The sequence below is a fragment of the Pleurodeles waltl genome, chromosome 7 (assembly GCF_031143425.1).
Source record: "Pleurodeles waltl isolate 20211129_DDA chromosome 7, aPleWal1.hap1.20221129, whole genome shotgun sequence".
Taxonomy (NCBI): Eukaryota; Metazoa; Chordata; class Amphibia; order Caudata; family Salamandridae; genus Pleurodeles; species Pleurodeles waltl.
Window position 1 is genome coordinate 80,929,667 of NC_090446.1, and position 23,759 is coordinate 80,953,425.

At 42.8% G+C, this 23,759-nt stretch overlaps 1 protein-coding gene across 1 annotated transcript in view; it reads left to right on the forward strand.

Annotated features, from left to right (window-relative positions):
* The window catches only part of LOC138247198 (mannan-binding lectin serine protease 1-like), a 58,254-nt gene that overhangs the window by 4,363 nt on the left and 30,132 nt on the right, over positions 1-23,759 (forward strand). Inside the window, exons 3-4 of the mRNA XM_069201941.1 lie at positions 16,837-17,014; positions 23,001-23,129. Coding sequence (XP_069058042.1) covers positions 16,837-17,014; positions 23,001-23,129 — 307 coding nt within the window. The remainder of the gene's footprint in view (positions 1-16,836; positions 17,015-23,000; positions 23,130-23,759) is intronic.

Genomic DNA, 23,759 nt, shown 5'->3' on the forward strand with positions numbered 1-23,759 from the left:
AACAGAATTAGGAGATCTGCTCAGTGCCAGGAAATGCCTGATGTATGTACCCACAAAAAAACACAAACAATATGTTTTTTTCACTGCTAACTGAAAAAGAAAGCTTCCTCCATAAAGGTAGTCCCCCCCATACACTCTCATGTCGTTCTCCTCTTAAGAGAGGGTTTGCATTCTTGCTCAGCCCTTGTCCACGACAAGTCTGTTGCCTTAGTAAGGGAAATCCACTCTATGTGTTCATGTACAACATAAGCAGATTTCTAGCCAAAACAGGTTCCACAAAGGATCCAAGTACACAGGTAATACTAAACCACACCAGGAGCTAGTCCTGCTCAGAGCTCAATTTCCAGTTTTTATCTGACACTTCTGAAGGACACTGGCAAACCCTGGGAACAGTAACATTCTACACACTAGCAACACCTTCAACCAGTATGGTCAGCAAGGGCAAGAAGACCCACCACAAGCTACACAATCATTTGGAACAAGATAGAACACTTTCCGCATCCAAATGGGCAAAACAAGAGTATAAATATTATATTGAGCTGACCAAACAAGAGACAAAGAAAACAAATAGTTATGCTGTGTATGTATGAACATTGGCCACTATAAGTGCAGTCACAACCTGGAACAAAGGGCAGGTGGCATAGATGCTTTACACCATCAACTTCAATAGATATAGATTCCAAAAAAAGATATAGGTACATGAATATAACTTATACTGTTTTATTACTTCATGAACCAGATTAGTTTAGTCAGGAAAACATCAGCCTTTTCATTTGAGAGTCCATGATTCAAATCACCAGTTTGGAGGGACTCTTTTGTTAATATACAAGTGGTTAGTACTTTCAATTCTCATAGTGAGCAATCTATTTTTTGTTTCATTTCTAAAGCAATCACTGGAATGCTCTTTGTGTTATATATGCCTGGGTCCAATTGGCTCTGACATTTGAAGATTTTGGGCCTGATATAGATGTTGGGGGATAAGCTTCTCTGTCACAAAGTTGACAGATATCCCATCCACCGAAATCTAAATCCCATAGGATATAATGGGATTTCGATTTCGATAGACCGGATATCCATCACCGTCTGCCATTAACTAAATCAAGCTGTTTGTTCTCTCAGACTGAATATCACATCATACGACTAGCTATTAGTTCTCATTAAGCTGCACAGGCTATGGCATTTTTCTATATTTTTCTCAATCTTTGTTTTTGTTGTTCAACATCTAAAGTATAGTTTGTATGATAATTGCCTTTGTATTTATAATAAGAGCTATGCTTTCTGTTATATATCTGTGACCATTAACACAATGTATTGTAAACTGTGACTTAACTTTCTCAGTAAGCTTAGGATATAATCACAAGGGTGTCTGATTAGGGCAGAGGCTTCCAAAAAGCAGGAGCTCAAGAAGGAAAAGTCTGGATGATTTAATGTTATTGGACGTATTCTATTTTATATTGAAAACATGCATGGAATGGACTTTCCACGACAAATTCAAATTTGAATCTATAGAAATAAATTGTGGCATTGGCCTGAAATTCAGTGCCTGTTATCATCCTTCACTGTCAATGAATATCAGAAGTGCTCACAAATGTGAAATCTCCCAAAGTAGCATGACAGGAGGTTTAAATTCTATTACAGAAATGGAGGGAGAGGGGTTATGACTGAACATCTTTACTTAAAACACTAGCAGCAAAGATGAAACACGGTAATGCAAGAAACACAAAACAGACATTGAAACTACTCATTATAATCTAGCAAACACATACTGTACTTCGAGCACCTACAACATCACAATAAGCCTGCTTGACATCAGAGCCCATCCTTCAAATATCCCAGAGCCAGTCCACATTTCCTCTTATTGGCAAGGTAGACACTGAACTGCCAATGAAATCCCTAGAAAAAAACGAAAGTCTAGGAGGTTCATTCAAACACGCGTAATATGTTGAAACATGGTGAAAGGTTAAACTATAAAATGAACAACAGCTTCAAAAATTAAGTGTGTTGCTGTGAGGGATAATCTTTGCCTCCCTGTTATTTCACAGAATCTAAGCCTCCTGACACATTAGCGGAGGAGATTTTTGCAATCTAACAAATGACCATAGGCTCAATTATGAGAAGACAAAAACATCACAAGACACTTGAATCTTTGCTTTAAATTAAAAAGACCTAAAGGTAGACTCATGAAACCAGCCTGCCACTTTCATAATGCTCTAGTGATGCCCAGAAAAAGTGAAAGCTATACCCCCCAACACTTGTTGTTGGGCCCAGAATACAGGAACGTAGATAATGCTATTCATGGGGGCCGGTAAGGAGAACTCATCCAAAATAGCCATTGACAACAGGTTAAAACCCCCATGCTATAGAGATTGGTTTAGAGACATATCTGAGTGGACATTAGCTGAGGAAATACAGAAGGAAGCACACAAGGATGGATGAGAAACAGGGGAAAAACCTGCAGGCATGGGCAGCTATGCTGGCAGCATTGCGGGTTCCCCCACCCCGTATGCTGTTGTGGTGATGCTGGGAAAGTGCAGTACTTGACTCCGTGGGAGGCACAGCCTAGCCAATACATGCAATTACTGATAAGAGCAGAGGGAAGGGGATCTTGGGGAACTATTTGTTGACTAAAAAGTATATGCTACTACAAATTACAATAAAGACTATATACAAAAAAAACATTAACAACAAGCATTAACAGCAGGTTGAAATATGGATGCATACTAACCCCGTTATTATTTTCCCTTTATTTATCAAATTTTCCAATGAAAATAAAAAAAGCCAATAACCATCTCACTAAACTCAGTACAAATGAAATGTCCACAGTAACATATGCTGATGGTTGAAATAGATTGATGGTCCAACAAAAAAGGAAGGGACAAGAAGGACCAATAACTACAATACATTTATTCCGCCAACAAACACTAAGGAAGGAGTTTGTGGGGCACAACGATGAACTTGCGTAAATGAAAAAATAACTCATCACTTATTTCAACCTGTGTCTCTTGGCCTGAAGCTAAAGAAAATAGCAAAGCTAGAAAGCTATTAGGACAATCTACATCACTGCTTGAAAATTGAAAGGTTACAGGTGATTTGTGCATTTACTAGATGTGTGGCAATGCAGTTTTATTTGAGAGCAAATCTTTGTGTTTCTTTACATAGAGCCTAAATTAATTTTAAATTTGGTTTATCATGAATATGGGAAAATGTTTGGCTTAAAAGCGAAGGTTTGAGAGTGCAACCAGGGTGTAAATATTACAACTCCACTGTGCAGGACGTGATTCATGTATTCTTTTTGTACAGGCCTATTGTATTTGCAAGAGAAATTTATTTAGACAAACATTTCTAAAATACTTGCTTGATACATATGAGGAAGCAGTATTGATATTACATACTCCCTCGGCAAATATCTGTTATATACAGAATTTTTTTTAATGATTCATAACACTGTATAAGGAAAAATGTTTTTGAAGAAGATCATGATATTGTACAGTGGCACTGAAAGAGTATTGGTTGGTGTGGTCATAGATACAAAGTACCATACATTTTTGCGACAAATAGTTTTTAAAAATGTAGAGTTTCTGTGGAATTACTATGAAATCAATAAATACAGAAACATCAATCACAGATTGTTCTATATGCCACCTAGCCAATGTAGCTAAAGCAGAGTAAGAAGCTGTTGTAAAAGGCTTCCTAAATTAAATTAAAAGCTGAGTGGCCAAAGTAGAATCAAAACTATTGTCTGTGTTTCATACACTTCAGGCAAGTCACCACAAATACACAACAATTAGGAAACTTTGGATGAAAAATAGAAGACTTTGGGTGTCATTATGAGTTAGGCAGATGGGAAAGCCCGTCTGCCAAACTCCCAACATGGTGGCCGGCGCCTGTGCGGAAACCTACCCACCGGAGTCATTATGAGTTTCCCACTAGGTCGGCGGGCTGAAACCTAAGTTTCTGCCGAACCGGCCCAGCAGGAAACAGGCTACAGCATTGTCTCCAGCTCGTAATTGATCCAGCAGCAATGCTGTAGCCAGCAGGGTGCACCAGCACCCTCCCAATGTTCACTGTCTGCTTTGCATTGCAATGGTGCTGAGCAGGAGGGGCCTGCACTGCCCATGTGCAAAGTGCACTGCAAACTGCATGGGCAGTGCAGGGGTCCCCCTTTGGCCCTCTGCACCTGTTCTCCACCAGCCTTTTCATGGCAGCGTTACTGCCTTTTCATGGAAGTAACACTGCCATGAAAAGGCTGGTGACACAAGAATCCTTTAGAGACCACTTGTCATCTGGCAAGATGTCGCTGGTGCCCCAATCCGGTATTTAGACAGAATATTGGTAACGGAAATATCGTGGACCAAAACATGGTGTCAAGAATATCGAGGACACAAATATCATGAAGGGAAGTTTCAATAGGTAAGCAAAGGTTTACTATATATAACTCCACATACATGTACCTTGATGATACATATCTTTAAGGTATGGAGATGTGGAATTAAGAATAGTAAATCTATACTTACCTATTTTCACTTACCTCCTTGATATTTTGGCTCTCAATATTTTTGACAAGATATTATGTTCACAAGATATTTCTGTTGCCAGTTTTCTGTCAGAGATCCCACCAATCCAGCTTGCTAGCATCAGTTGTTAATATGATACTGGAAACTAGATAAAAAATAGATCTTCAGTTCTAGACCTGCATTTACAAGAGCCACCAACCTAAGCCTCCCTTTTTCTGCAGAAAGTTAACCTAATCGTGACTAAGACGTAGCAAAGCTTTCTAATGAAAAAGGTGCCAGGAAGAATACCCAAACAAATATGGAGAACAACCCCACAATTCTGGCTATTCTCCTTAAGGAAACCCGTCCCCCTTTCAACACCGAATGAATATCCTTAATTGCTTTGATCTCAGAATGGAAAAGCTCCCAAAAGACATACTTTGACTGAATCCAAAACCCCCTTCTGCACGGCGGTAAGCGGGATTTACCGCCAATGTTGTAAAGAGGGCCTAAATGTCAAGGATCATGTTTTCACCAAGAATCCATCATTTAGATATTTGGGGGTCCTTTTTAGCAAGTCTAATTTTAGGTTCTCCAATTCTCTCTAACAGGCTTTTGTTTGTTCAGCCTATGGGAGCGGTCTTCAGTTCTGCATCCCGGTTGGGGCCCAAACCTGTAAATATCTGAAAACTATCTACAGCAGTAAATGTATTTCTATTGCTCCCTGTGGCGCTGATGTTTGGGGTTATGTGGGTATGAGTGTTTGCAAGTCGAAGGGTCTACGTTTGATAGACTTTCATTTTGTCTCCCCCCATGCACTTTACACTTCATATGACAAGCAGAGGAGGATAAAATTCAACCTGCTCCTATCCTCTTAACATTTTTTTTTGTTTTAACTCCGAAAAAACTTTGAATAAGAAATAATTTTAGACAGCATAAATTTAGATGTCACCTGTAAGATTCCCAGGTTGGGCTATGTTAAAAAGGTTTGCAACAAATTAGGAAGTCTGTAACTGATTAATTCTGCCCAAATCAAAAGTAAAGTGTGGATTAGGAATAGATTTTCTCAGAGACAGTAATCTCTTAGGGAAAGTATTAGGCTTAGTAATTAACATATATATTCAATATTTTAACTCCCGAGTTCATGAACTATATCTAGATTTACTGACAAATGGTAATGAGTGGAACCATTGCAGAGAGGGGCATAGGTTGGTCAGTAAGAGTGAGGGGGGAGAGCTTCAAATTTTCCGACAATCATGCTGGCATATCATGTTAATCATTATATAAGAAGCACTGCATATTGGGGGTGGGGGGAGGGTTAAGGGCTAGTGGAAAGGGAAAGAGTACAGATTGTAAAGGGTACTTACAAAATAGTATTTATTGTAATAACCATGTTTTAAGACCTTCAACACATAGATGAGAGTGTATATGTGTGTGTTTTGTCTGAGTGAGTACTTAAAAATCTGAGACAAAATCTGACAAACACCTTACCATACCCAACTGAAAGCTCCTGTACCCAACTATTTCTTTAAAAAAATGCATTTATTAGGGGGGTGTAGCACCCCACACGCCCTCTGGAGCTATGCCCCTGATTGGGGCCAGTGCTCAGTCATCTGGAGTACTGAGATAGGGTCACCTGAGAAGCACGGGTGATGGGTGTCCCAATTATAAGGAGCTCAGTGCATGTGGAGGTTAAAATTAGTTCATGCTTACTGAGACTGCACTTTTGAATGCACCTATTGCAGGGTTACTTGACGAGAAGATGGGAACTTGGTATCATGTGAGGCACCAGCTAGTAGCGGCCTCTCTAATCTGGTTTAGTAGCAAGACTATCAATAAATGCAGTCATAGTAGGATGATTGCAGCTGTACAATTAAGAAAATTGTTTTGTATTTATGTCATGATGTAGTAATACTGTGATATTTGAATGTAGAGTTTATGTGTGCTTATGTTTACTTTTAATCAAATAAACTATGTATTGATGATCATGATGACAAGACAGGATTAAAATACACTTCTCTGATGGACAACAAGTCCTAACTTCTAAAGCAATGTGACAATCCTTTGAATCTAACTCTCCAGCCTCTGTCGCAGCACATGACCAAGCTATCATCTAGACATGGCACTATTCAAATGCAATGGGACCTGAACAGACTTATCTCTGGATTCAGAAGTTACATGCACCACCAAGGAGCTGATGACAACCCAATAGTGAGTGACTTGAGCTGGATCTTCTTCACCAAAACTGAAAAAACACACCTGTGAGATCAATGAAAAGATATGTATCCATTATGTCCACCAGTGCTAAGTAAGCTGTCGAAGGGAGTCTCTGACAATGGACACTCTCCATCTTGAAGGGTCTGCAGGGAACAAACCCATTTAGCAGTTTGAGTTTAAACATCAGATTGTAACCTCCTTTCCTCACTATGAAGAACTTTGAAAATCTCACCTAACAAGGAGGAACTAGTTGAAGTCGGGGAGAGTAAACTTTATATTGTAATCCTGCACTGTTTCCAAAATCAAAGTCTGCCACTCCACTTTCTCAAGGAAAAGAGACTTACATTGAAATGAACTTAAATTGTTAGGGTCCTCAAGGGCAATGCAGTTAGGAGCTTTTACTCACCCTTGACCTGTGTGTTTTGAGTGAAAGGATGCAAGCTCTCCCCTGGTGCTATAGTTCGGTGTATGACATGCTCAAGGGGGGTAAAATGAAGAATTGAAGGAGTTGTATTGCAGAGAGGCCAGAGAACTGAATTCTGCATCACCCAGAATTTGCACAAACATGTGTGCTAAAAAGCTTTCATAAGTTCTGCTGGGCTTTGTCCACAGTGGTAAATGTGTGGGAAGTGGCAGATATTTCTGTATCAAATCTGTCACAAACGATGGCCCTATGCCTTATCAGACATTCTTCAATCTTGGGATCCGTTCTCACGAGGAGGATCTTCTTATGCTCCACTGAAAGAGAAGCGCTGGCATTACACAACAAGTATACTTTGTGCTGGCTTCAACCCTTCAACACAGGCAAGTGCCCCGGATTGTCTGACTTCACTGCCTCTCTGTTGGACAGAAAGGCTGCCACTGCTGCGTCTACAAACCTTGGGCAGATGATACTTTATGAAGAAAGACAGGTCTCAGATACACTGCCCATTGGGCAACCAAATCCAATGGAAAATATATTCTGAAATAGAAAAGGTCCATTTCCCAGATGTAGGTTGAGTTAGTACATTTGGAGTAAAACAGAACTGACCCAAAGCATCCAGAATTACCACATCTCAATCTCCTGAAGGAGAGGTAAAATCTTAGTTACGGGTATAAACACCATCCTCCCCATTATCAGCGTGATTCCATTGGCCAAGAGGGGGAGAGGAATCCCTATCATCAAGAGGGAAAAGAAGATTAGACACCTGCCTAGTCAAAAAGGAGTCTACTGACAGGGAAAACATAACTCTCTTTGTGCATAATTAAGTGGGAGCATTCTCCATCATGTGCAGAGAAAACACCAGAGATGCAGTGTTTCTGAGAGGCCTCAGAGGAATTCCTACACTTTCTCCCATCTTGGGATAACCCAGAGCACAGCTTGCATTTGTGAGCAGATGGGGCCAAAACTGAAATAAGGTCAAATGAGGCAGCTGTAGAAGAGCCTACAGGCTCATGCATGTTCCACCACAGACTGGACAACCTAATGAAGCCTTACAAAGCTTCAGAACCATTTGTTCTGATTTCTATAACCTATTTAGTCACACACTAAATATCGGAGTCTGTCATTAAAGTTAAAAGGTTTATTACAAATGTAAGGCCAAACTTATGTAGGTGAGTCTCAAAAACATGCTATATATGTACAGAATAACCAAAGGTGAAGTAAAGAGTTGAATCAGATTAAATCGTACAAGCATAAAGCATATAAGAATCTTGGTTGCAGCAAAACAAAAGATGAGAAACAGAATCTGATGGTCAATATACTGGTTGCCTAATCATTTGAAAAACAAATATTCTAACTAAGCTATAAGGGCAATCTTAACGATCTCCCTGACCTGAAATGGAAATATTCTGAAGTGTCAACATAACAGAAACTACAGTAGAAGTTCTGATAGAGAGGTGTGTGTGAGTTTAGCATAAAGCCAGTCAACCAGATTAAGACTAGAGAAGTCTATACCTCTCTAATTCTCTCAAATTCTCAGGGGCATTTGCATTAATCGAAATGGTAAAAGGGTCTGCTGCTGCCTAACTAAAAAATAACACCAATTTAGACCTCATGGAACCTGCGAGAATCAACGTCATTAACACCAGTAGTTTTCCATCTTCTGTGTGCAGCTGGATTTTGCAACTCCAATCACAGTTTCATCCCACGAAACAAACAGAACAACCTTGGGTATCTCCCACATGCTGGTGCGCACAGAGGACTCTTTTTCTCCTTCCGTTCGTTAACGCTCCCTGACCTTGCCAACATATCCTCCCGTACCCCGCTATTTCAAATACAAAACATGCCTTTCATTAACTGTAGGCTCGTACAGACGCACCTGCACATAAAATAATACAACACAAGAAAACTCCACAATAAAGGTTAAGGAAAACAACATTTCAGGCCTTCAGTTGAGCTAACTTAGTAGACAATGCAATGCACATTTGTGATACATAGTTATACGTGCATTTTCCTTCATAAATGACATCATTATGAATAACTGTGATTATACATCTTTCAATTACAATATCATAATCTAGATACATGAATATAAATGCATACACATGCTCCATTTCAACCAACTAAAGTCATTATTAAAACACATATATAAAATATTACCTTTCTACTTGTGAGTGTGACTTGAATAATATGAGTTTGAATGCACCACTTGACATTTGTAACTTTAAAGCACGTGATATACATTGTTGATTACTCCTTTTATGTCACTCCTGCAGCACAGCCAAAGTTATGTGTTCCCATCCCTAGCAGCTTCCTGCTGATGAATCTGTCTGTACCTCATCCATCCAATAGTCAAACTCAGCTGGCTCAGATTCTAGCCCGACCTTGGAAGAGTCAACTTCCAAAGTCCACTTTTATGTGTGCCCTCCCTACACAACAAGGTACACTACAAGGGGTCCGCCAGTGCTGTAACAAACGCACCTGAATCCCCCCTCCTCCCCCCATGAGTGCGGTGGGGGGCCCGAGCTCCAGTGATCCCCTTCAGCACAGTAGCCTGACCCGAGGAGCTCCTGAGTGAGGCCAGAGGGGACCTCCATGTACTTTGCAGGGAGGCCCCTTAAGTTTCATTATACCACTGGGGTCTCCTCCACTCAAACCACTGTCGAATGCGCACGAGCCCATCAGTGCAGCACGTGCACGACTAGGAAAGGTGCACCTAAGAAACAGCTCCAGTGAACAACAGGGAAACGAGTTGGACAATTACTTCCATGAACACCCTAGAGAGAGAAAGACCAGTATCCGCAGAGGGAAGAAAACCTTGTCTCAGCAGAACCCTCCAAGCCCAGGCCAAGAGACAAGCCTAAATATGCCACTTCCCTGAACGTGCTGACATGCTGCGCTTGCAGAACCATGAAGGAGGCAAAAACCAAGCAAAGTATGTGCTGGTCTGAAGCTCGTACACAATCACAAAAAGTAAAAAACAAATAAAGCATGCTATAAACAAAAGGAAAAAGTATATTATTATGTATATGTATTGCATTTGACATAGCATCGGTTACAGACAAAAGCCACACTAAACGTCTAAGGTAGCATAGAAAGGCGAGTGTTTCTATGATGGGCTCTGTTGTCACGGAGGCTCATTGGAATGTCCTAGGGAACGGTTGGAGAGAATGTGCTTGCATTAAAGTTTTGCATCTTTGATGCTAGGGTTTTAAATAATCAAGTTCAGTCACAGCTGAGCCTCCAGACTCCCAGTGGAATGTGAAACAAGCATTAGCTAACTCCAATAGACCTTGATGTGTATGAGGTGGAAGCACTTTTCATTGATTTGTGATATTGTGTGTCAGGTTGGGTGAATGCATTCATGTGACGATAAGTCAACAGTTGCTAGAAGAGTGAGTTCGTGGATCAATGAATGAGTGACTATGAGGGTAATTTAGAGTTTGGCAGATAGGTGCCTCACCTGTCCTAATACACTGCATTGGTAATGAGGAGGACAACATAGCTCTGATGGATTTGTAATGGAGCAGTAGGAATAAACTTTATTTTGGCTGAAAGCCTTAAAAGTCATGCAAACAATCACTTAAACGGATTTAAAACATAAATCTATAAATAAAACATAAAAACCGCCTGAAAGAAATAGGCTAACAGGAACACGTAATAAAAACATGCACTAAGGGGCATATTTATACTCTGTTTGCGCCCGAATTGCGTCGGTTTTTTTTTACGCAATTCCGACGCAAAACTAACTCCATATTTATACTTTGGCATTAGACGCGTCTAGCGCCAAAGTCCATGGAGTTTGCGTAATTTTTTAGCGTGGACACCTACTTTGCGTTAATTATATGCAAGGTAGGCGTTCCCATCTAAAAAATTGACTCCGAGGCATGTGCGCCGTATTTACACTCCCGGGCAAAATTCACGCCTGGGAGTGGGCGGGTCAAAAAAAAAGACGTACGGCCGCTTTTGCGCCGTTTTTTAGCGCCTGGAAAAGGCAGGCGTTAAGGGACCTGTGGGCTCGGAAGGAGCCCAGAGGTGCCCTCCCATGCCCCCAGGGACACCCCCTGTCACCCTTGCCCACCCCAGGAGGACACCCAAGGCTGGAGGGACCCATCCCAGGGACATTAAGGTAAGTTCAGGTAAGTATTTTCTTTTTTTTTTGGGTGGCATAGGGGGGCCTGATTTGTGCCCCCCTACATGCCACTATGCCCAATGACCATGCCCAGGGGACAGAAGTCCCCTGGGCATGGCCATTGGGCAAGGGGGCATGACTCCTGTCTTTGCTAAGACAGGAGTCATGTCAATGGGGGTTGGGAGTAAAAAAAAATGGCGCAAATCGGGTTGCGGCGCAAATTTTGCCTCAGCCTGACTTGCCCCATTTTTTGGCGCCCAAGCTCCATTTTCCCCTACGCCGGCGCTGCCTGGTGTACGTCATTTTTTTTAACGCACACCAGACAGCGCCGGCGGCTAACGCCGGCTAACGTCATTGAATAAATACGGCGCCCGCATGGTGCTTCAGAATGGCGTTAGCCGGCGCTAATTTTTTTGACGCAAAATTGCGTTAGCGCAGTTTTGCGTCAAAAAGTATAAATATGGCCCTAAATCTTTAGACTGTGATAATACAACCCACTTATACAAAGTTAACATTCAAACAATACACATACCCCTTGGTCCAACCCCCTATTACCAATTCAAATGCCAGGCCTTTTCATCGTTTCAGACAAGGGACAAACTTATTAATCTGTTCAATCATATATAACCCGAGTTGTGCAATTTATCAGAGGTGTATGTCCCTGAGGAGAATGGCTTTTGCTTCAAGGTTCCAAGCTAAATGTAAAATAAACAAGAGACAGCAAACACTATTTGTTATTTTAAATCACTTTTTAAAATCTTCAAAGCCTCCAGTAATGCCTCACACCAACGAGTTTACACACAGCAATAATCAATTTCTTACCGACGGATGGATAGTGGGGGCAGAAAAATAAAAAGTGTACCTCGGTCTCTTTGATAATGAGGGCATCAGTTCGGAAGACACCCCGTTTTAGCCCACTTTGAAGTGTGGGATCTTAGATGGAGGACACCACACCTACAGTGAACATATAAACATTTCGCTTGAAAAGGAAATATTTTGTCCATATATGATTCATAAGAGGGGACACATTTGTGGTTAAGAAATTGTCCTATAATGCTCCCTACTATGTTGTCCTTCCAAGACTGATGTAAGACACTTTCCCAATAAGCATCGTTCTCTCTCTGGGTATCCAATTTGACTATTTCTCCAGGAACTCTCCATAGTTCACCCAATCCCAAGCTCATGAACAATTTCTTGATGTTCTTCAACCAGGGTGTGCGTACATACTTATCACAAACAACTAACTCCTCAAGTGAATCACGGTAGTAACCAACTCTTTTGTTGACCATAATCGCACCCAATATAATAAAGGTTCCAGCCGAGTGACCAAATGAATGGAGTTTAATGCTAGGTCAGACCTCAGGGGTATGAGCGGTACCCACAGGCAAGTTGGAAAGGGCTCTAATAAAGGTATTCTCAGTTGCCGCATCTACATAACCCCATATTTCATCTCCATAAATAAATGCTGTGATGGCCAAAGTTCTATGTACATTAAGTGCAGGAGACACAGCTCCCCCAAAGCTTGCTTTATATTTCGTCCTGACTGCAGACGACTTCATGCGAAGGATAGACTTACTTTATTCTACTTGACCCCCTATGACTGATTTGAAGCTAATATTACTCATAAATAATCAAAATGTGTAACCTGTTCTAAGGTATCCGCACCTATCAACATCTTTCCTTTAAAAGACTTGTGGGGATTAATTGACATGAACTTCGATTTAGATGGATTAAGTTCTAGCCCCCTGTTAGCTCAGAAAACTGAAAAAAGGATTCAATTCTGATTGAAGGCCTGAGGGGTCCTGGATATGAATGTAGTATCAACTGCAACCATTAGTAACAGGACCGGAAGAGCTAAACACTTTGGAGCATCGTGTATACACTGGGTGAGCCATTTTACTGCACCATTAATGTAAATACTAAAAAGAGTAGGTGCGAGGACGCACCCATGCCTTACCCCCTTTTAATTCAAATTTTCTTCATAAGATCCCCTCCCATGTTCCATCTCACCTTGGCATAAGATTACGCATGGAGTACCTTCAGTATCCATAATAAATCCCTCATGATTCCTTGGGCTTTCAGCACCCTCCAAAGATTATCTCTTGGCACCACCTCAAAAGCCGCTCTCAAATCAATGAAAGCGGCAAAGATGATCTGCTTCAAGGTGACCTACTGCCTGCATATCACCTTGAATCAAAGGACCTGGTCGAGAGTGCTGACCATACTTCTGAAACCTGCCCGGGTAGGGGTTTCAGATGCCCAAGGTTGAAGCCTAAACAGAACCTGCCAACAAAAAATGTTTTGAGTTATCTAGTAGGCTTATGGGTCTGTAATTTGATGGCAGATCCATTTGGGAAATGGGGATGATGACTGCTCACTGCAACGAAGGGGCGATGGCTTCACCCTCCAAAATGGCATTGCTCAGGGCATGGAGATACAGAAACCATATTTCCAGCTGAGACAGGTAGAGATCTAAAGGGATACCATCCAATCCCAGGGCCTTCTCCCACTTCATTTGCTGTAAGGCATGGGTGGTTTCAACTGTACTTAAATGGGTAATAACCTCCTTTCCAATGGGTGCCCTCTTTTCCCTAGGGTATGCCATTCCCTCGGTGACTACCTCATCCATCGGGGGGGCGAGGATCAGAGCCTGTTCACGGCCACACTCGGTAGAGATCCTCAAAATGTTGGATCCACTTCTCCGGGGGAATTGTCGCTTCTAAATGATTATCTATTACAGGAGATTTAACAGCTATCAGCTTCCAGAAAACCTTTTTATCTCCTTTTGCAGGGCAATAATTCCATCCACTGTTCAGCATCCAATCCTCTTTTGGCACACATCAAAGTGTTTTCTTATATCTCTTTATAGCCTCCTTTATATTCCCAATATTACCTTCTTTTGTTACTTCCAAAAGCCACTGCTTCTCTGTGCGACAATCTTTCCAATACCATATACGGACTCTTCTTTGACAGCTGCCTCTCCTCAGTTCCTCTACAAAAAAGACCCTCAGCTTATCCATTAGTTGACAATGGAGATTTACAAATTTCACGTAACTGCTACTAGCGGAATCTATTCATGAAGTGTTTCGCAAATAACTCATATTTGTGTTAGGGTTACAGTGTTAGAAGCAACTACAGACCATCTCACATTTCTTCTATTATTCGGGGTTTCCAGCGGAACTTTGGAAGTAAGGGGAGACAGATTTATGTCAATCAGTACACTGGCTACAAATTTAGCACTTAGAGCATGGTGGTCACTATAGTGTCTTGTGACAACCTACATATCATAAATATGGTCATAAGTACAGGTTCAAAAATATATAATCAATATTAGTGGAGGTTTGTCCTCTTACAAAAGTGGGGTGTGGTGGAAAAATCAGTACTCGTATTACCATTTACCATTTTTAAGCCATGTTCTGAAGCTACATCCAGCAGCTGGGATGCCACATTTGACAGTTTCCTATCCCCAACACAAGTTGACCTAGATGATGTTACAGCTTCATTGGTACCGCATATTGTTCCCACCAGCGCATGGTCAGTGGGCGGTCTCATATTGCAATCCCTTGCTATTATTTTTGTGGCTCTAGGATCAAAATGTCCTAGCAACTGTACAAGACTTAAGATATGGTGGAACAGATCTAAAATAAATATTAACCAAGGCAATATACTGAACCCCCCATATGGTTTTTATTTTAATTTCCAGACCTACCAAATCCCTAGAGTTAGAGGAAACAACCCTGACCACCGGGAATAGATATAACCACACCAAGATATCCCCAGAGGCTCATCCTGCGGGAGAGGGAAAAGCTTTAATATTAAATGCAAGAAACCCCGATCTATGAATGGGATTAGTAGCCCATGTTTCCTGTAGGAATATTATATGATATTGATTTATCAGAGCACCCCACTTTGGGTCAGAGAGCTTTGCTCTAATTTTTGCTATGTTCCAAGATAGCATTTTAATATGATCATACCCAACCACCTCTCTCTCTCTAACTTGCGTTACCAAGCGCAACTGTTCCTCCACCCCAAGCAATAGCTCAATTCCATGTTTCAATGAGCTATGGCTATTAAAAATGGTTTCAGAAATGGACAATGAATTGTTTAGCACACATTCCCTAGTTGGATAGGAAAAACCACTCCCTATGTAAAATGATTTCCTGTAAGGGCTACTCAGATACCTGAAATCCATCATTCTCAGAAAGGTTTGAGCACTCCCTTGATCTACAAGGATTCGGGGCCACTTGGTCTTTATGGCCCCTTGAGATTGCACTTTCAGCGGTAAGCACAGGTGGTTTTGTCTTAAGTCTTATTTGTGATCTAATCTTGGGTCTGAATCTTAACTCAAGTGAGATTAGCCCTTCAACTACATCTTGGTTCCTTAACTTCAGCCCTATATGGTCAGATAATTGATCCAGGGAGGAAAACTGAGTGGCATGCTCTATATCGTCCATTATTAAGGATCTACATCCCATCGAATATCGCAACCAATGAATGGCTTTATTTACTAGTGATTCTTGTGGTTCTCTGACTCGGTTCAAAATCTTTGGGACATTTATAATAAAAACATCTCTGGGCTTAGTCCGAGAAGCATAGGGACTAAACTTGCTCCTGTAGTGATGGAGTATCCATCTGCTAAACTCTAAATTAGGCCCTAAGTGCAACATTACCTAAGAGGCAATTACATATATTAATGATGTGCTGTTATTTTTTGCAAGTAAGTAGTTGTGCTGGTTTGTTTTATTAATTTCTGATGATGTGCTAGTTTCATACATTATGTTTATTGCTTTGTTGTGGTGCTGTTGTGTGTGCTGTATCACATTCCTGACCTGTTGTGGTGAGGGTTCTTGCTGATATGAGGTGTTGTTGCTGTTTGGTTATACTGTGTTTTGCTGTGCTGGTCTGTTAGTGTTTGTGTTGTGTTTTTTGTCTTGTGTTGGTGTGTTGTGTATTCTTGATGCTGTGCAAAGACCATTAGCCCACGCATATATGTGCATGCACTAGCAAATTAAATCCAGCCATGCAGAATTGGCCAATGCTTATTTTTTATAGAAGTCTTATTCTAGCTTGAGTGAGGCGGTTTAGAAACCTAAAATGTCCCCTAGTTTATGAGCAGGAGAGAGAGCAGTTTTGTCCTAGAGCAACTGATGTTAAGTCTTGCTTTAGCAGAATAATTATTATTTCAACTCCTGTAAACATCCTCACTTCCCAGGAATACATTATAACAAGGCATATACAAAGATATATACGAATTGGCAAAGAAATAAATTAGCTAATAAAAATGGGACTATTTCAAATAAAAGCAAATATAAAATTCTGTCATTAAATAATGTGTCTAGTGGAATAGAAAGGAGAAGTGAAAAGTTTGTCTTACAATGGGAAACATTATCGCCAATGTATCAATGTTTCATGGTTGAAGACAAAACACTTGAAAATGTGCCTGTGTTGGGCCACGTGGAAGTCCCTGCTCCTACAGTAGAAATGATAGGATTTTTGAGGGGGATAGCTTGCCACTTGCTACAGACTACATGTATCATCCGCCCACTATCATGTGTACTTTACTCTTCCCACAGGTGATTGATGTTGGGCAGCCCCTGGTCACAGCTTCCGGTCGACTCCACGCTGCCACATACAACATCCCAGAACCACTAGAGTTTATCTCCGTCTCCAGCACCCTAACCCTAACATTTGCTTCACGGCCTGTCCAGAGCATGCAATACCGGGGTTTCCACGCTGTCTACACTGTGCTTGGTATGTTCTGGTAGACACAAATGGATCTTAACCTGAGAGGGAGGTCCACTGAAGGGTAATCTAATAATCAGTGGCTTAACTCAAAATGATTGGGGCCCCACTGCAGAATATAATGAAAGGTGTGGCTTTATAGGGGATCCAATTTGGGGGAAATAATCCCAAAACAATCCTTGCTCTGAGTACACTATAGCTGGCAAGCAAAGTACCAAGCATTTTGACAGAGCTGCACAAGCTACCCTGTCAACTGAGCTAAGCCAATCTGCCTTCCCTAAGTAACTCGCACCCCCAACATCCCACCCCCCACAAACTCTTCTGAACTGCACACAAACTTTAAAATGCCATGAGTCCTTGTGGTCCTCACACCAGAAATAAAATTCACTATCTTGTTGATTCTGCCTGTTCTTGGACCTGGCCTTCATCCTAGCCCAAATCTTGGCTTCATTGCTCTCTGTTCATTCTTACACCCCACTACATATTTCTTCCAGTCAGCTGAACAGTTCGCCTTCCACCACCACCAGAAATACACTCTCTGAGGTGTCCTATCTGTCCCTCTCAACCCAGAACTTCCTAAGTTCTGACATCCACTCTTCTAGTGACCTTGACCCACCTTCAAGATACAGGTTATTGCTCTGCACCCCATCCTGCCTGAGCAAAAGCAGACTCAAAAAGAATGCTTTGGTGTGCTATCACATGGACCTCTTGCAGCAACCAGTCATTTTTTTATTCAGCTCCTTCCTGGCTCTGTGCTTTAGACAAGCACAGCGCACTCCTCCACACCATCCTAGAAATCGTCTAGTCCATAAAACATCTATGGAAACCTAGCTGACCTTCAGCATTTCCAAGTATCACTGCATGGACTTCAGTAAATCGAACTCAGTAGATTGTACCATATCATTCTCCCCCCAGATAAACAATCAAAACATCGGGCTTGCCCCACTTTGCCCTGTACTTCCACAAGTTGCACCAAAGCATCCCACCAAGGACAAACCAATTCACCTCAGCACCATCTTTGTCAAGCCCCCGGTGGTTGCCTACAAATTGCCTCTCAGCCTGCACACAAGCCCACCTCACCATGAAGTGTCCAAACAGCCATATCTCCTACCAGTGAGACTCAGCATGAGGAGCATCTTTCAAGGAGCCAACAAACTGCTAGTTCATTGCTTGCTGAACATCCTTCCACACACTGCTGCTCTGCCACCTACTCAAACCCTTCAGTCTGTCTTCCCTCATCCCTAACCAGAAAGCCTCCACTATTGCCCTTAACTGAAACCAGTGTCAGCAAGCCCAACACCCATAAGCATTCTTGTGGGGCCCTCACACCTGCCCCTTAACTCCAAAAAAGGCCCACAATTGCAGCAAAGGGTAAACTCATGTATCAATGGAATGGGGTAAGCACATAACTTTACCATTGTCACTGTGGTCAGTCTATGACGTCCTCAAACGCCCTTCGAAATCCTTGGCATGCCATACCAGGTCAGCCAACATCATCCCTGAACTACCTTTCCTGTCTTCAAAACTCAAGCATCACACAGTGGTCCTGTTCACAACCTGGCCATCCTGCATTGTTAGACACAAACATCACCCTCCTGTTTCTCAACTCCTCACTCCACAGACGCACTTCCAATATCAAAGGAAAAATTAAAGGAAGCCCGTACTGTGGCCCTTACTGTTTGTTCTGCTGTGGTTCAAACTAAGATGAAAACGATGCCAAGGAATGCAACACTCCAAGTTTGAGTAATACATTTATTAAGGCACTTCCCAGATATCAAATAAAAGCACACAAAAACAGGAACATGAGCATTTAACTAGAGTGTAGTAAAGCACGTGTAAATGGTCAAATACTCACAGCAGTTAAACAATGACAGGCAGAAAAAGGTGCAATAATGCAACAATGAATATATGCAGTGAATAAATATATATATATATATATATATATATATATATATATATATATATACAGCAACGCTAGATAATCAAGAATAAAAATGCATCACCATGGGGATCGAATCCAACATCATCCTTGCCAACGTCAAGCTGAGGAAACCTGGACAGCCTAACAGGAGAACCTTCCCCAAAGGGATTTTGTTTTGGGCAGTGCGTCCACCCCCAAAACGAGTTCCTTCTGCCTCAGTGCCAAGCTTCACCACCTTATATACCTTAAACAAACCCAAGAGGAAGGTTCTGGCAACCTTGCCCCTCCTTTCGAGTAAGTTATGAAATTCAATCGCTGGCTGTACTCGGTCTGCGCCGAAAGCACGCAAAGGAACGGACCTTGCCCTGATGCGCATTCCAGAGATAGAGGAGCAGTACTTTTTCGTAATGAAAACATTGAAAACATTCTCAATCTGAGACTGTCTTATTACATCTACTGTCCACATCCCCCATGGTATGTTCCTGCACAGTGCAACCCAGTGCTGGTGGGAAGAAGCTCAAACAAGTTCTATGTGGAAAACAAGCTTGGTGTGGAAAAATCCTGCACCACTAAGGTGACGGCACCTGAAGCTAAGCTAAGCACAAGTTTGGTCAATATGGAGTCAGTGGTTAAATACAGATAGCATTACACTGTCAAAGATTGGGCCAGTGCACCATCTACCAATGCCTTCTCCCAGAACGTCCCAAACCCCCTGTTCCTGAGGCCCTTAAGAAATCTCCACCTTCAATGTCATTGGGTCATTTTACTCTGTTATAACCCACCTAAAACACTTCCAAAGCAAACAAGTCATCCTTCCCTTGGCTTGACAAACGAATCCTGCAATGTATCTTTACAGTCCCCCGCATAGAAAATACAGTGCGTCTGCAAAAAACACCCCCCAGGGACCATCACCCTACAAGAAAAATTCAAATGATCCTAGAAATTTGTGCTCATCATAGCTCACACTTCCCGATTCCACAGCAGTTTATTAATTGAATCATTCAGCACCTCTGAATTGTCACTTAGAAACTGCAATACTATTGCCACCAAGTCCAATTCAATCCTCCAAAATGACAGAGTAGTTGCCGGTCCCTCTGTATTTTGGCTGCCAATGGTACACCAAACTGTTTGTGGCCACCCCCAATGTCCTCTTCAGTCTTGCACACTCTCCCATTATCTCTGCTCTCCCTACAAGCAGGAAACCGTTCAAGTAATTAGGAACCTGCTTTTACGCTGCTACTATGCGAACCAGCCATTCCAGGTAGGTGCTAAAGTTTCAAACCCTACACAAGCACCTCATCGTCCTATGAGCATGCACTTGTCAACTAAGTGGCCACACATAAATAGTCCTCCCAACAAGTAGAAATCATCTAGTTGCATTAGTAGAAGGTGAAAAGGCAGTTTGTAATTTTGTCACTTCACACCCACTCTGAACCTCTGCACTAACTTAATTACTGTGTCTACACTGAAATATGACACTGACAATCCATCTGGTCAATGAAATCATTCACTGAAGCCCTTTGAGGCCATGATAGATGCATCAACCTGAACTGCCCCGGAGCTTCCTTTGGTGACCACCCCTAGATGGAACACCATTAACTTTCTCAGCTGAGGAATCAGCAATGACCCTTCCATCCCTCTTGACTTATTTCTTTCCACAGCTTCTCCTGCAACGGCTTCTCCAGCACTCTGCAGGGCGTCCTAGTGTTCAACATGTCTGGGAGCTGTGTAGGGTATCTGAATACCAAAGCTAAAACCCTTCTCCAAGAAAGACTTTGGGACACAATCAGGATATCTTTTCAACCACAGTAGTATTGCCTCCGGATGAAGCAGAGTATCTGCTCCATACTGCTGCTCCTTTGCTGTCCCCCCTGTTTACTGTAGTAGGGAGGACCTTCCCCTGCATGTGGAATAGTCATGGCAAAACTTGCAGGTTACCTATAACAGGCTCCCTTGTTAAAATTCTAGCAGGCCCTTGCCTTCCCGCTTAAGATGCTGTTGAAATTGTCAGCTCTGCCATCCAGATATCAATTGCACTGGGCACCTTTGGCCTCTTGCCCACCTCCCTTCCTCTCCTTTCAAGACTTATTTGTTTACATTCTCTGTATGTAGCAATTTAACAAATTGAGATACTTGTTTGCCCCTATCTTATCCTTTGTGGTCTGCATCAAATGACCTCCCAAGAAATCATCTATGCCCAAGTAAGTCAATACCCCATCATTCCCCTGTGTCGTGGTTGCAGTTCCTCATGGAGATTGCCACAGGGGCATCCTCCCCGACTCCCTCTCCCTCTGCCTCACCTATGTTACGCCAGAGCCTTGCCGCCCCGCCAAACCACCTGCTGCAGTCTGTCCTGCACTCGCCCCACCATTGAGCCCAGCCGCTGCACCTCATCATTGATGCTCCCCGCCTGATGCCGATCCATTCATGACATTCCTGCATGTGCCACTTGCCCTGATGTCCACGTCTCTTGTCAGTGTAAGCCTTCCCACAGTCAGGAGACTAACCTTGCACTTGTTCCCCTTCGGGGCTCTGATCAATATTGTCCTGAGCTCCTCCCAGGTCAGTGTCGGACCGTTCTCACGCCAAAGGGGAGGTCCCAGCCCCACGGCTGTCACTCTTGTGTGGACCAGAAAGGTGTCCCAAAGCAGCCAAAGCATTTTGTGACCTTTTTCCACCTCCTCTATGCCCCCAGCTTGCCATCATTAGGTGATGCCAGTTCCGAGATCTTTGCCACCACTGACCATGGAGCAGTCTCGTGCTCCACAGTCGGTATAGACTTATTTGCCCCCCAATACTGACCTGTAGCTGTTCCAGAGACCTGCGTGCCACTCATATACATGTGCACCTCTTTCTGCTGCCTCAAGCCCTGTTTGAATTCCATATTAGTGATGAACAGCCCAAGAGAGTAATGAGCCCACAACATGGGCCTCACAAGTTCCTCCGTGGGCCCATCCACTGTTGTCCTGCACAGGTTGCCGCTGGGTGCCTACACCATCAGAGGGCCTTGCAGCTCCCAGAAGAAATGGAGCTGCGATTACTGCAACACTCTGCCCCCTACTTGGTACGCATGCTCGCCATTAGGATTTCCAGCCTGGGGGGAGGTCGGCACCTGTAGTGCCTGCCAGGGAGTGGTACCATGATGACCTGGACTTCTGTCGGCATCCTCTCTCTAGTGCACCAATCTTGCTTGGCTCCCCAGGCCCCTCCACCCACCAGGGCATACCAGCTTTGGACTTATAACAGGCTTACTGCATAATGTTGGTGAATTCTTGCCACAGCCTCTGGCCATTCCAGGGCCAATAGGACAGCTGGAAAACCTTCTTCTGATTGGACCCTGATTCCTCCAGCAATCCATGCCCAATGCTGTGAGCCCCAGAACTGGCATCTGTTGTGCTGACAAGTGTCAGAGGGGGCACAGTAGAGCCCCCCACAGCAACCTACTCCAGATCACTCATGCTTCTTCATACCTGGGGTGTGATCTGCATGCAAAACAATTGCAGCAGAAACCCTTGTGGAGGCTGCACGGGTGTGAGGTAGCTTGACTCCCAAAACATTCAATGCCACGGGAAAGCTGCCACTCACTTAAAAAAATGCAAACGTGCGCTGACTTTCCATTTCTGAGGGGGCGATTGAAGCCATCAATACACCTGTGCCTCAAAAAAGTACCACCTCACATAGGCTAAATTAAGGCAGTGTTGTGCCTGAAAATGAGAAAAACTGCCCTTTTTGTCAAAGATTTAGGCCTTCACTATCTGCTGTACTAATTCAGGAGCTCTTGAAAGTCCTTTCAGCTCAGTAGCAGGCACAAAGGAAGTGCACACACCACCATGAGGGTCGTCACTACGTGGACGGCCCTATAGCCACCGCATAACTGCATCATTCCCACTGCTTCCTAACAACCTCCATGAGAGTGGAGCATGATGCAATACCCACGCTTGGGGCCCTGAGGGTGCAGCTTCTCAATGCTACATGTGGATAAATGGGGCAAGCTGGTTGTGCGGAGGGGCCTCCCAAGCCTCTGAACCCTTTAGAATAAATTCTCTTTTTTTCTTTCTTTCACCCACTGCCCAGGCCATGACGAATGTGCCAACAGTAAGACGCCTTGTGCCCACTACTGCCACAGCTACCCTGCGGGATACTTCTGCTCATGCGCCCATGGGTACGTCCTGGGCAGGGACAATGCATCCTGTGAAGGGATCGGTGAGTGAGCCGGGCTTAATATCATATAACAATGTTGATGGCAATGGTAATGATGAGAATTATGGATAAAATGTGACAGGATTGAATCATTTGGTAAGATTTACAATCCATTCAAACCAAATTGATTGAATGACAGGAAGTTAAAAAAATATGTATTTCAATTTTAGGAAAAGGCTGGCTCTAAATGTTGTAAATTCAGCTTGTGCCTTACTTAAATTGAGCAGTAAAGAAGTGACAAAAAGCTTTTTTGGGAATTTAAATTTGAATAAACTAGGTTCCATTCTTCTTAGAACTCTGTGGAAATAAAGTTACATCCTTGTGTGTGAAGAGGCTGTTTCAGAGATGTGTGTCTAACCTGCATAGCACAGGCCGTGTTGGTTTAGCATCTTTCCATGTAAGGTTGATGAAATGAGTGACATTGTGCTACTCATTTCACAACCATAAAAATGAGCTGGATGACCATAACTAACACATACAAGTCAACACTTCCATATATCCAGGACTCATGGTTGTGTGGTTTGAAACGGTAGATGCAATTGTTTTTGTCTGCATTGTCAACTCAGCGTGACTTTTGCCAGGGGATGACAGAGGAGGGTGATAGTTCAAGGACTGTTTGAAGTGCATGGGCTG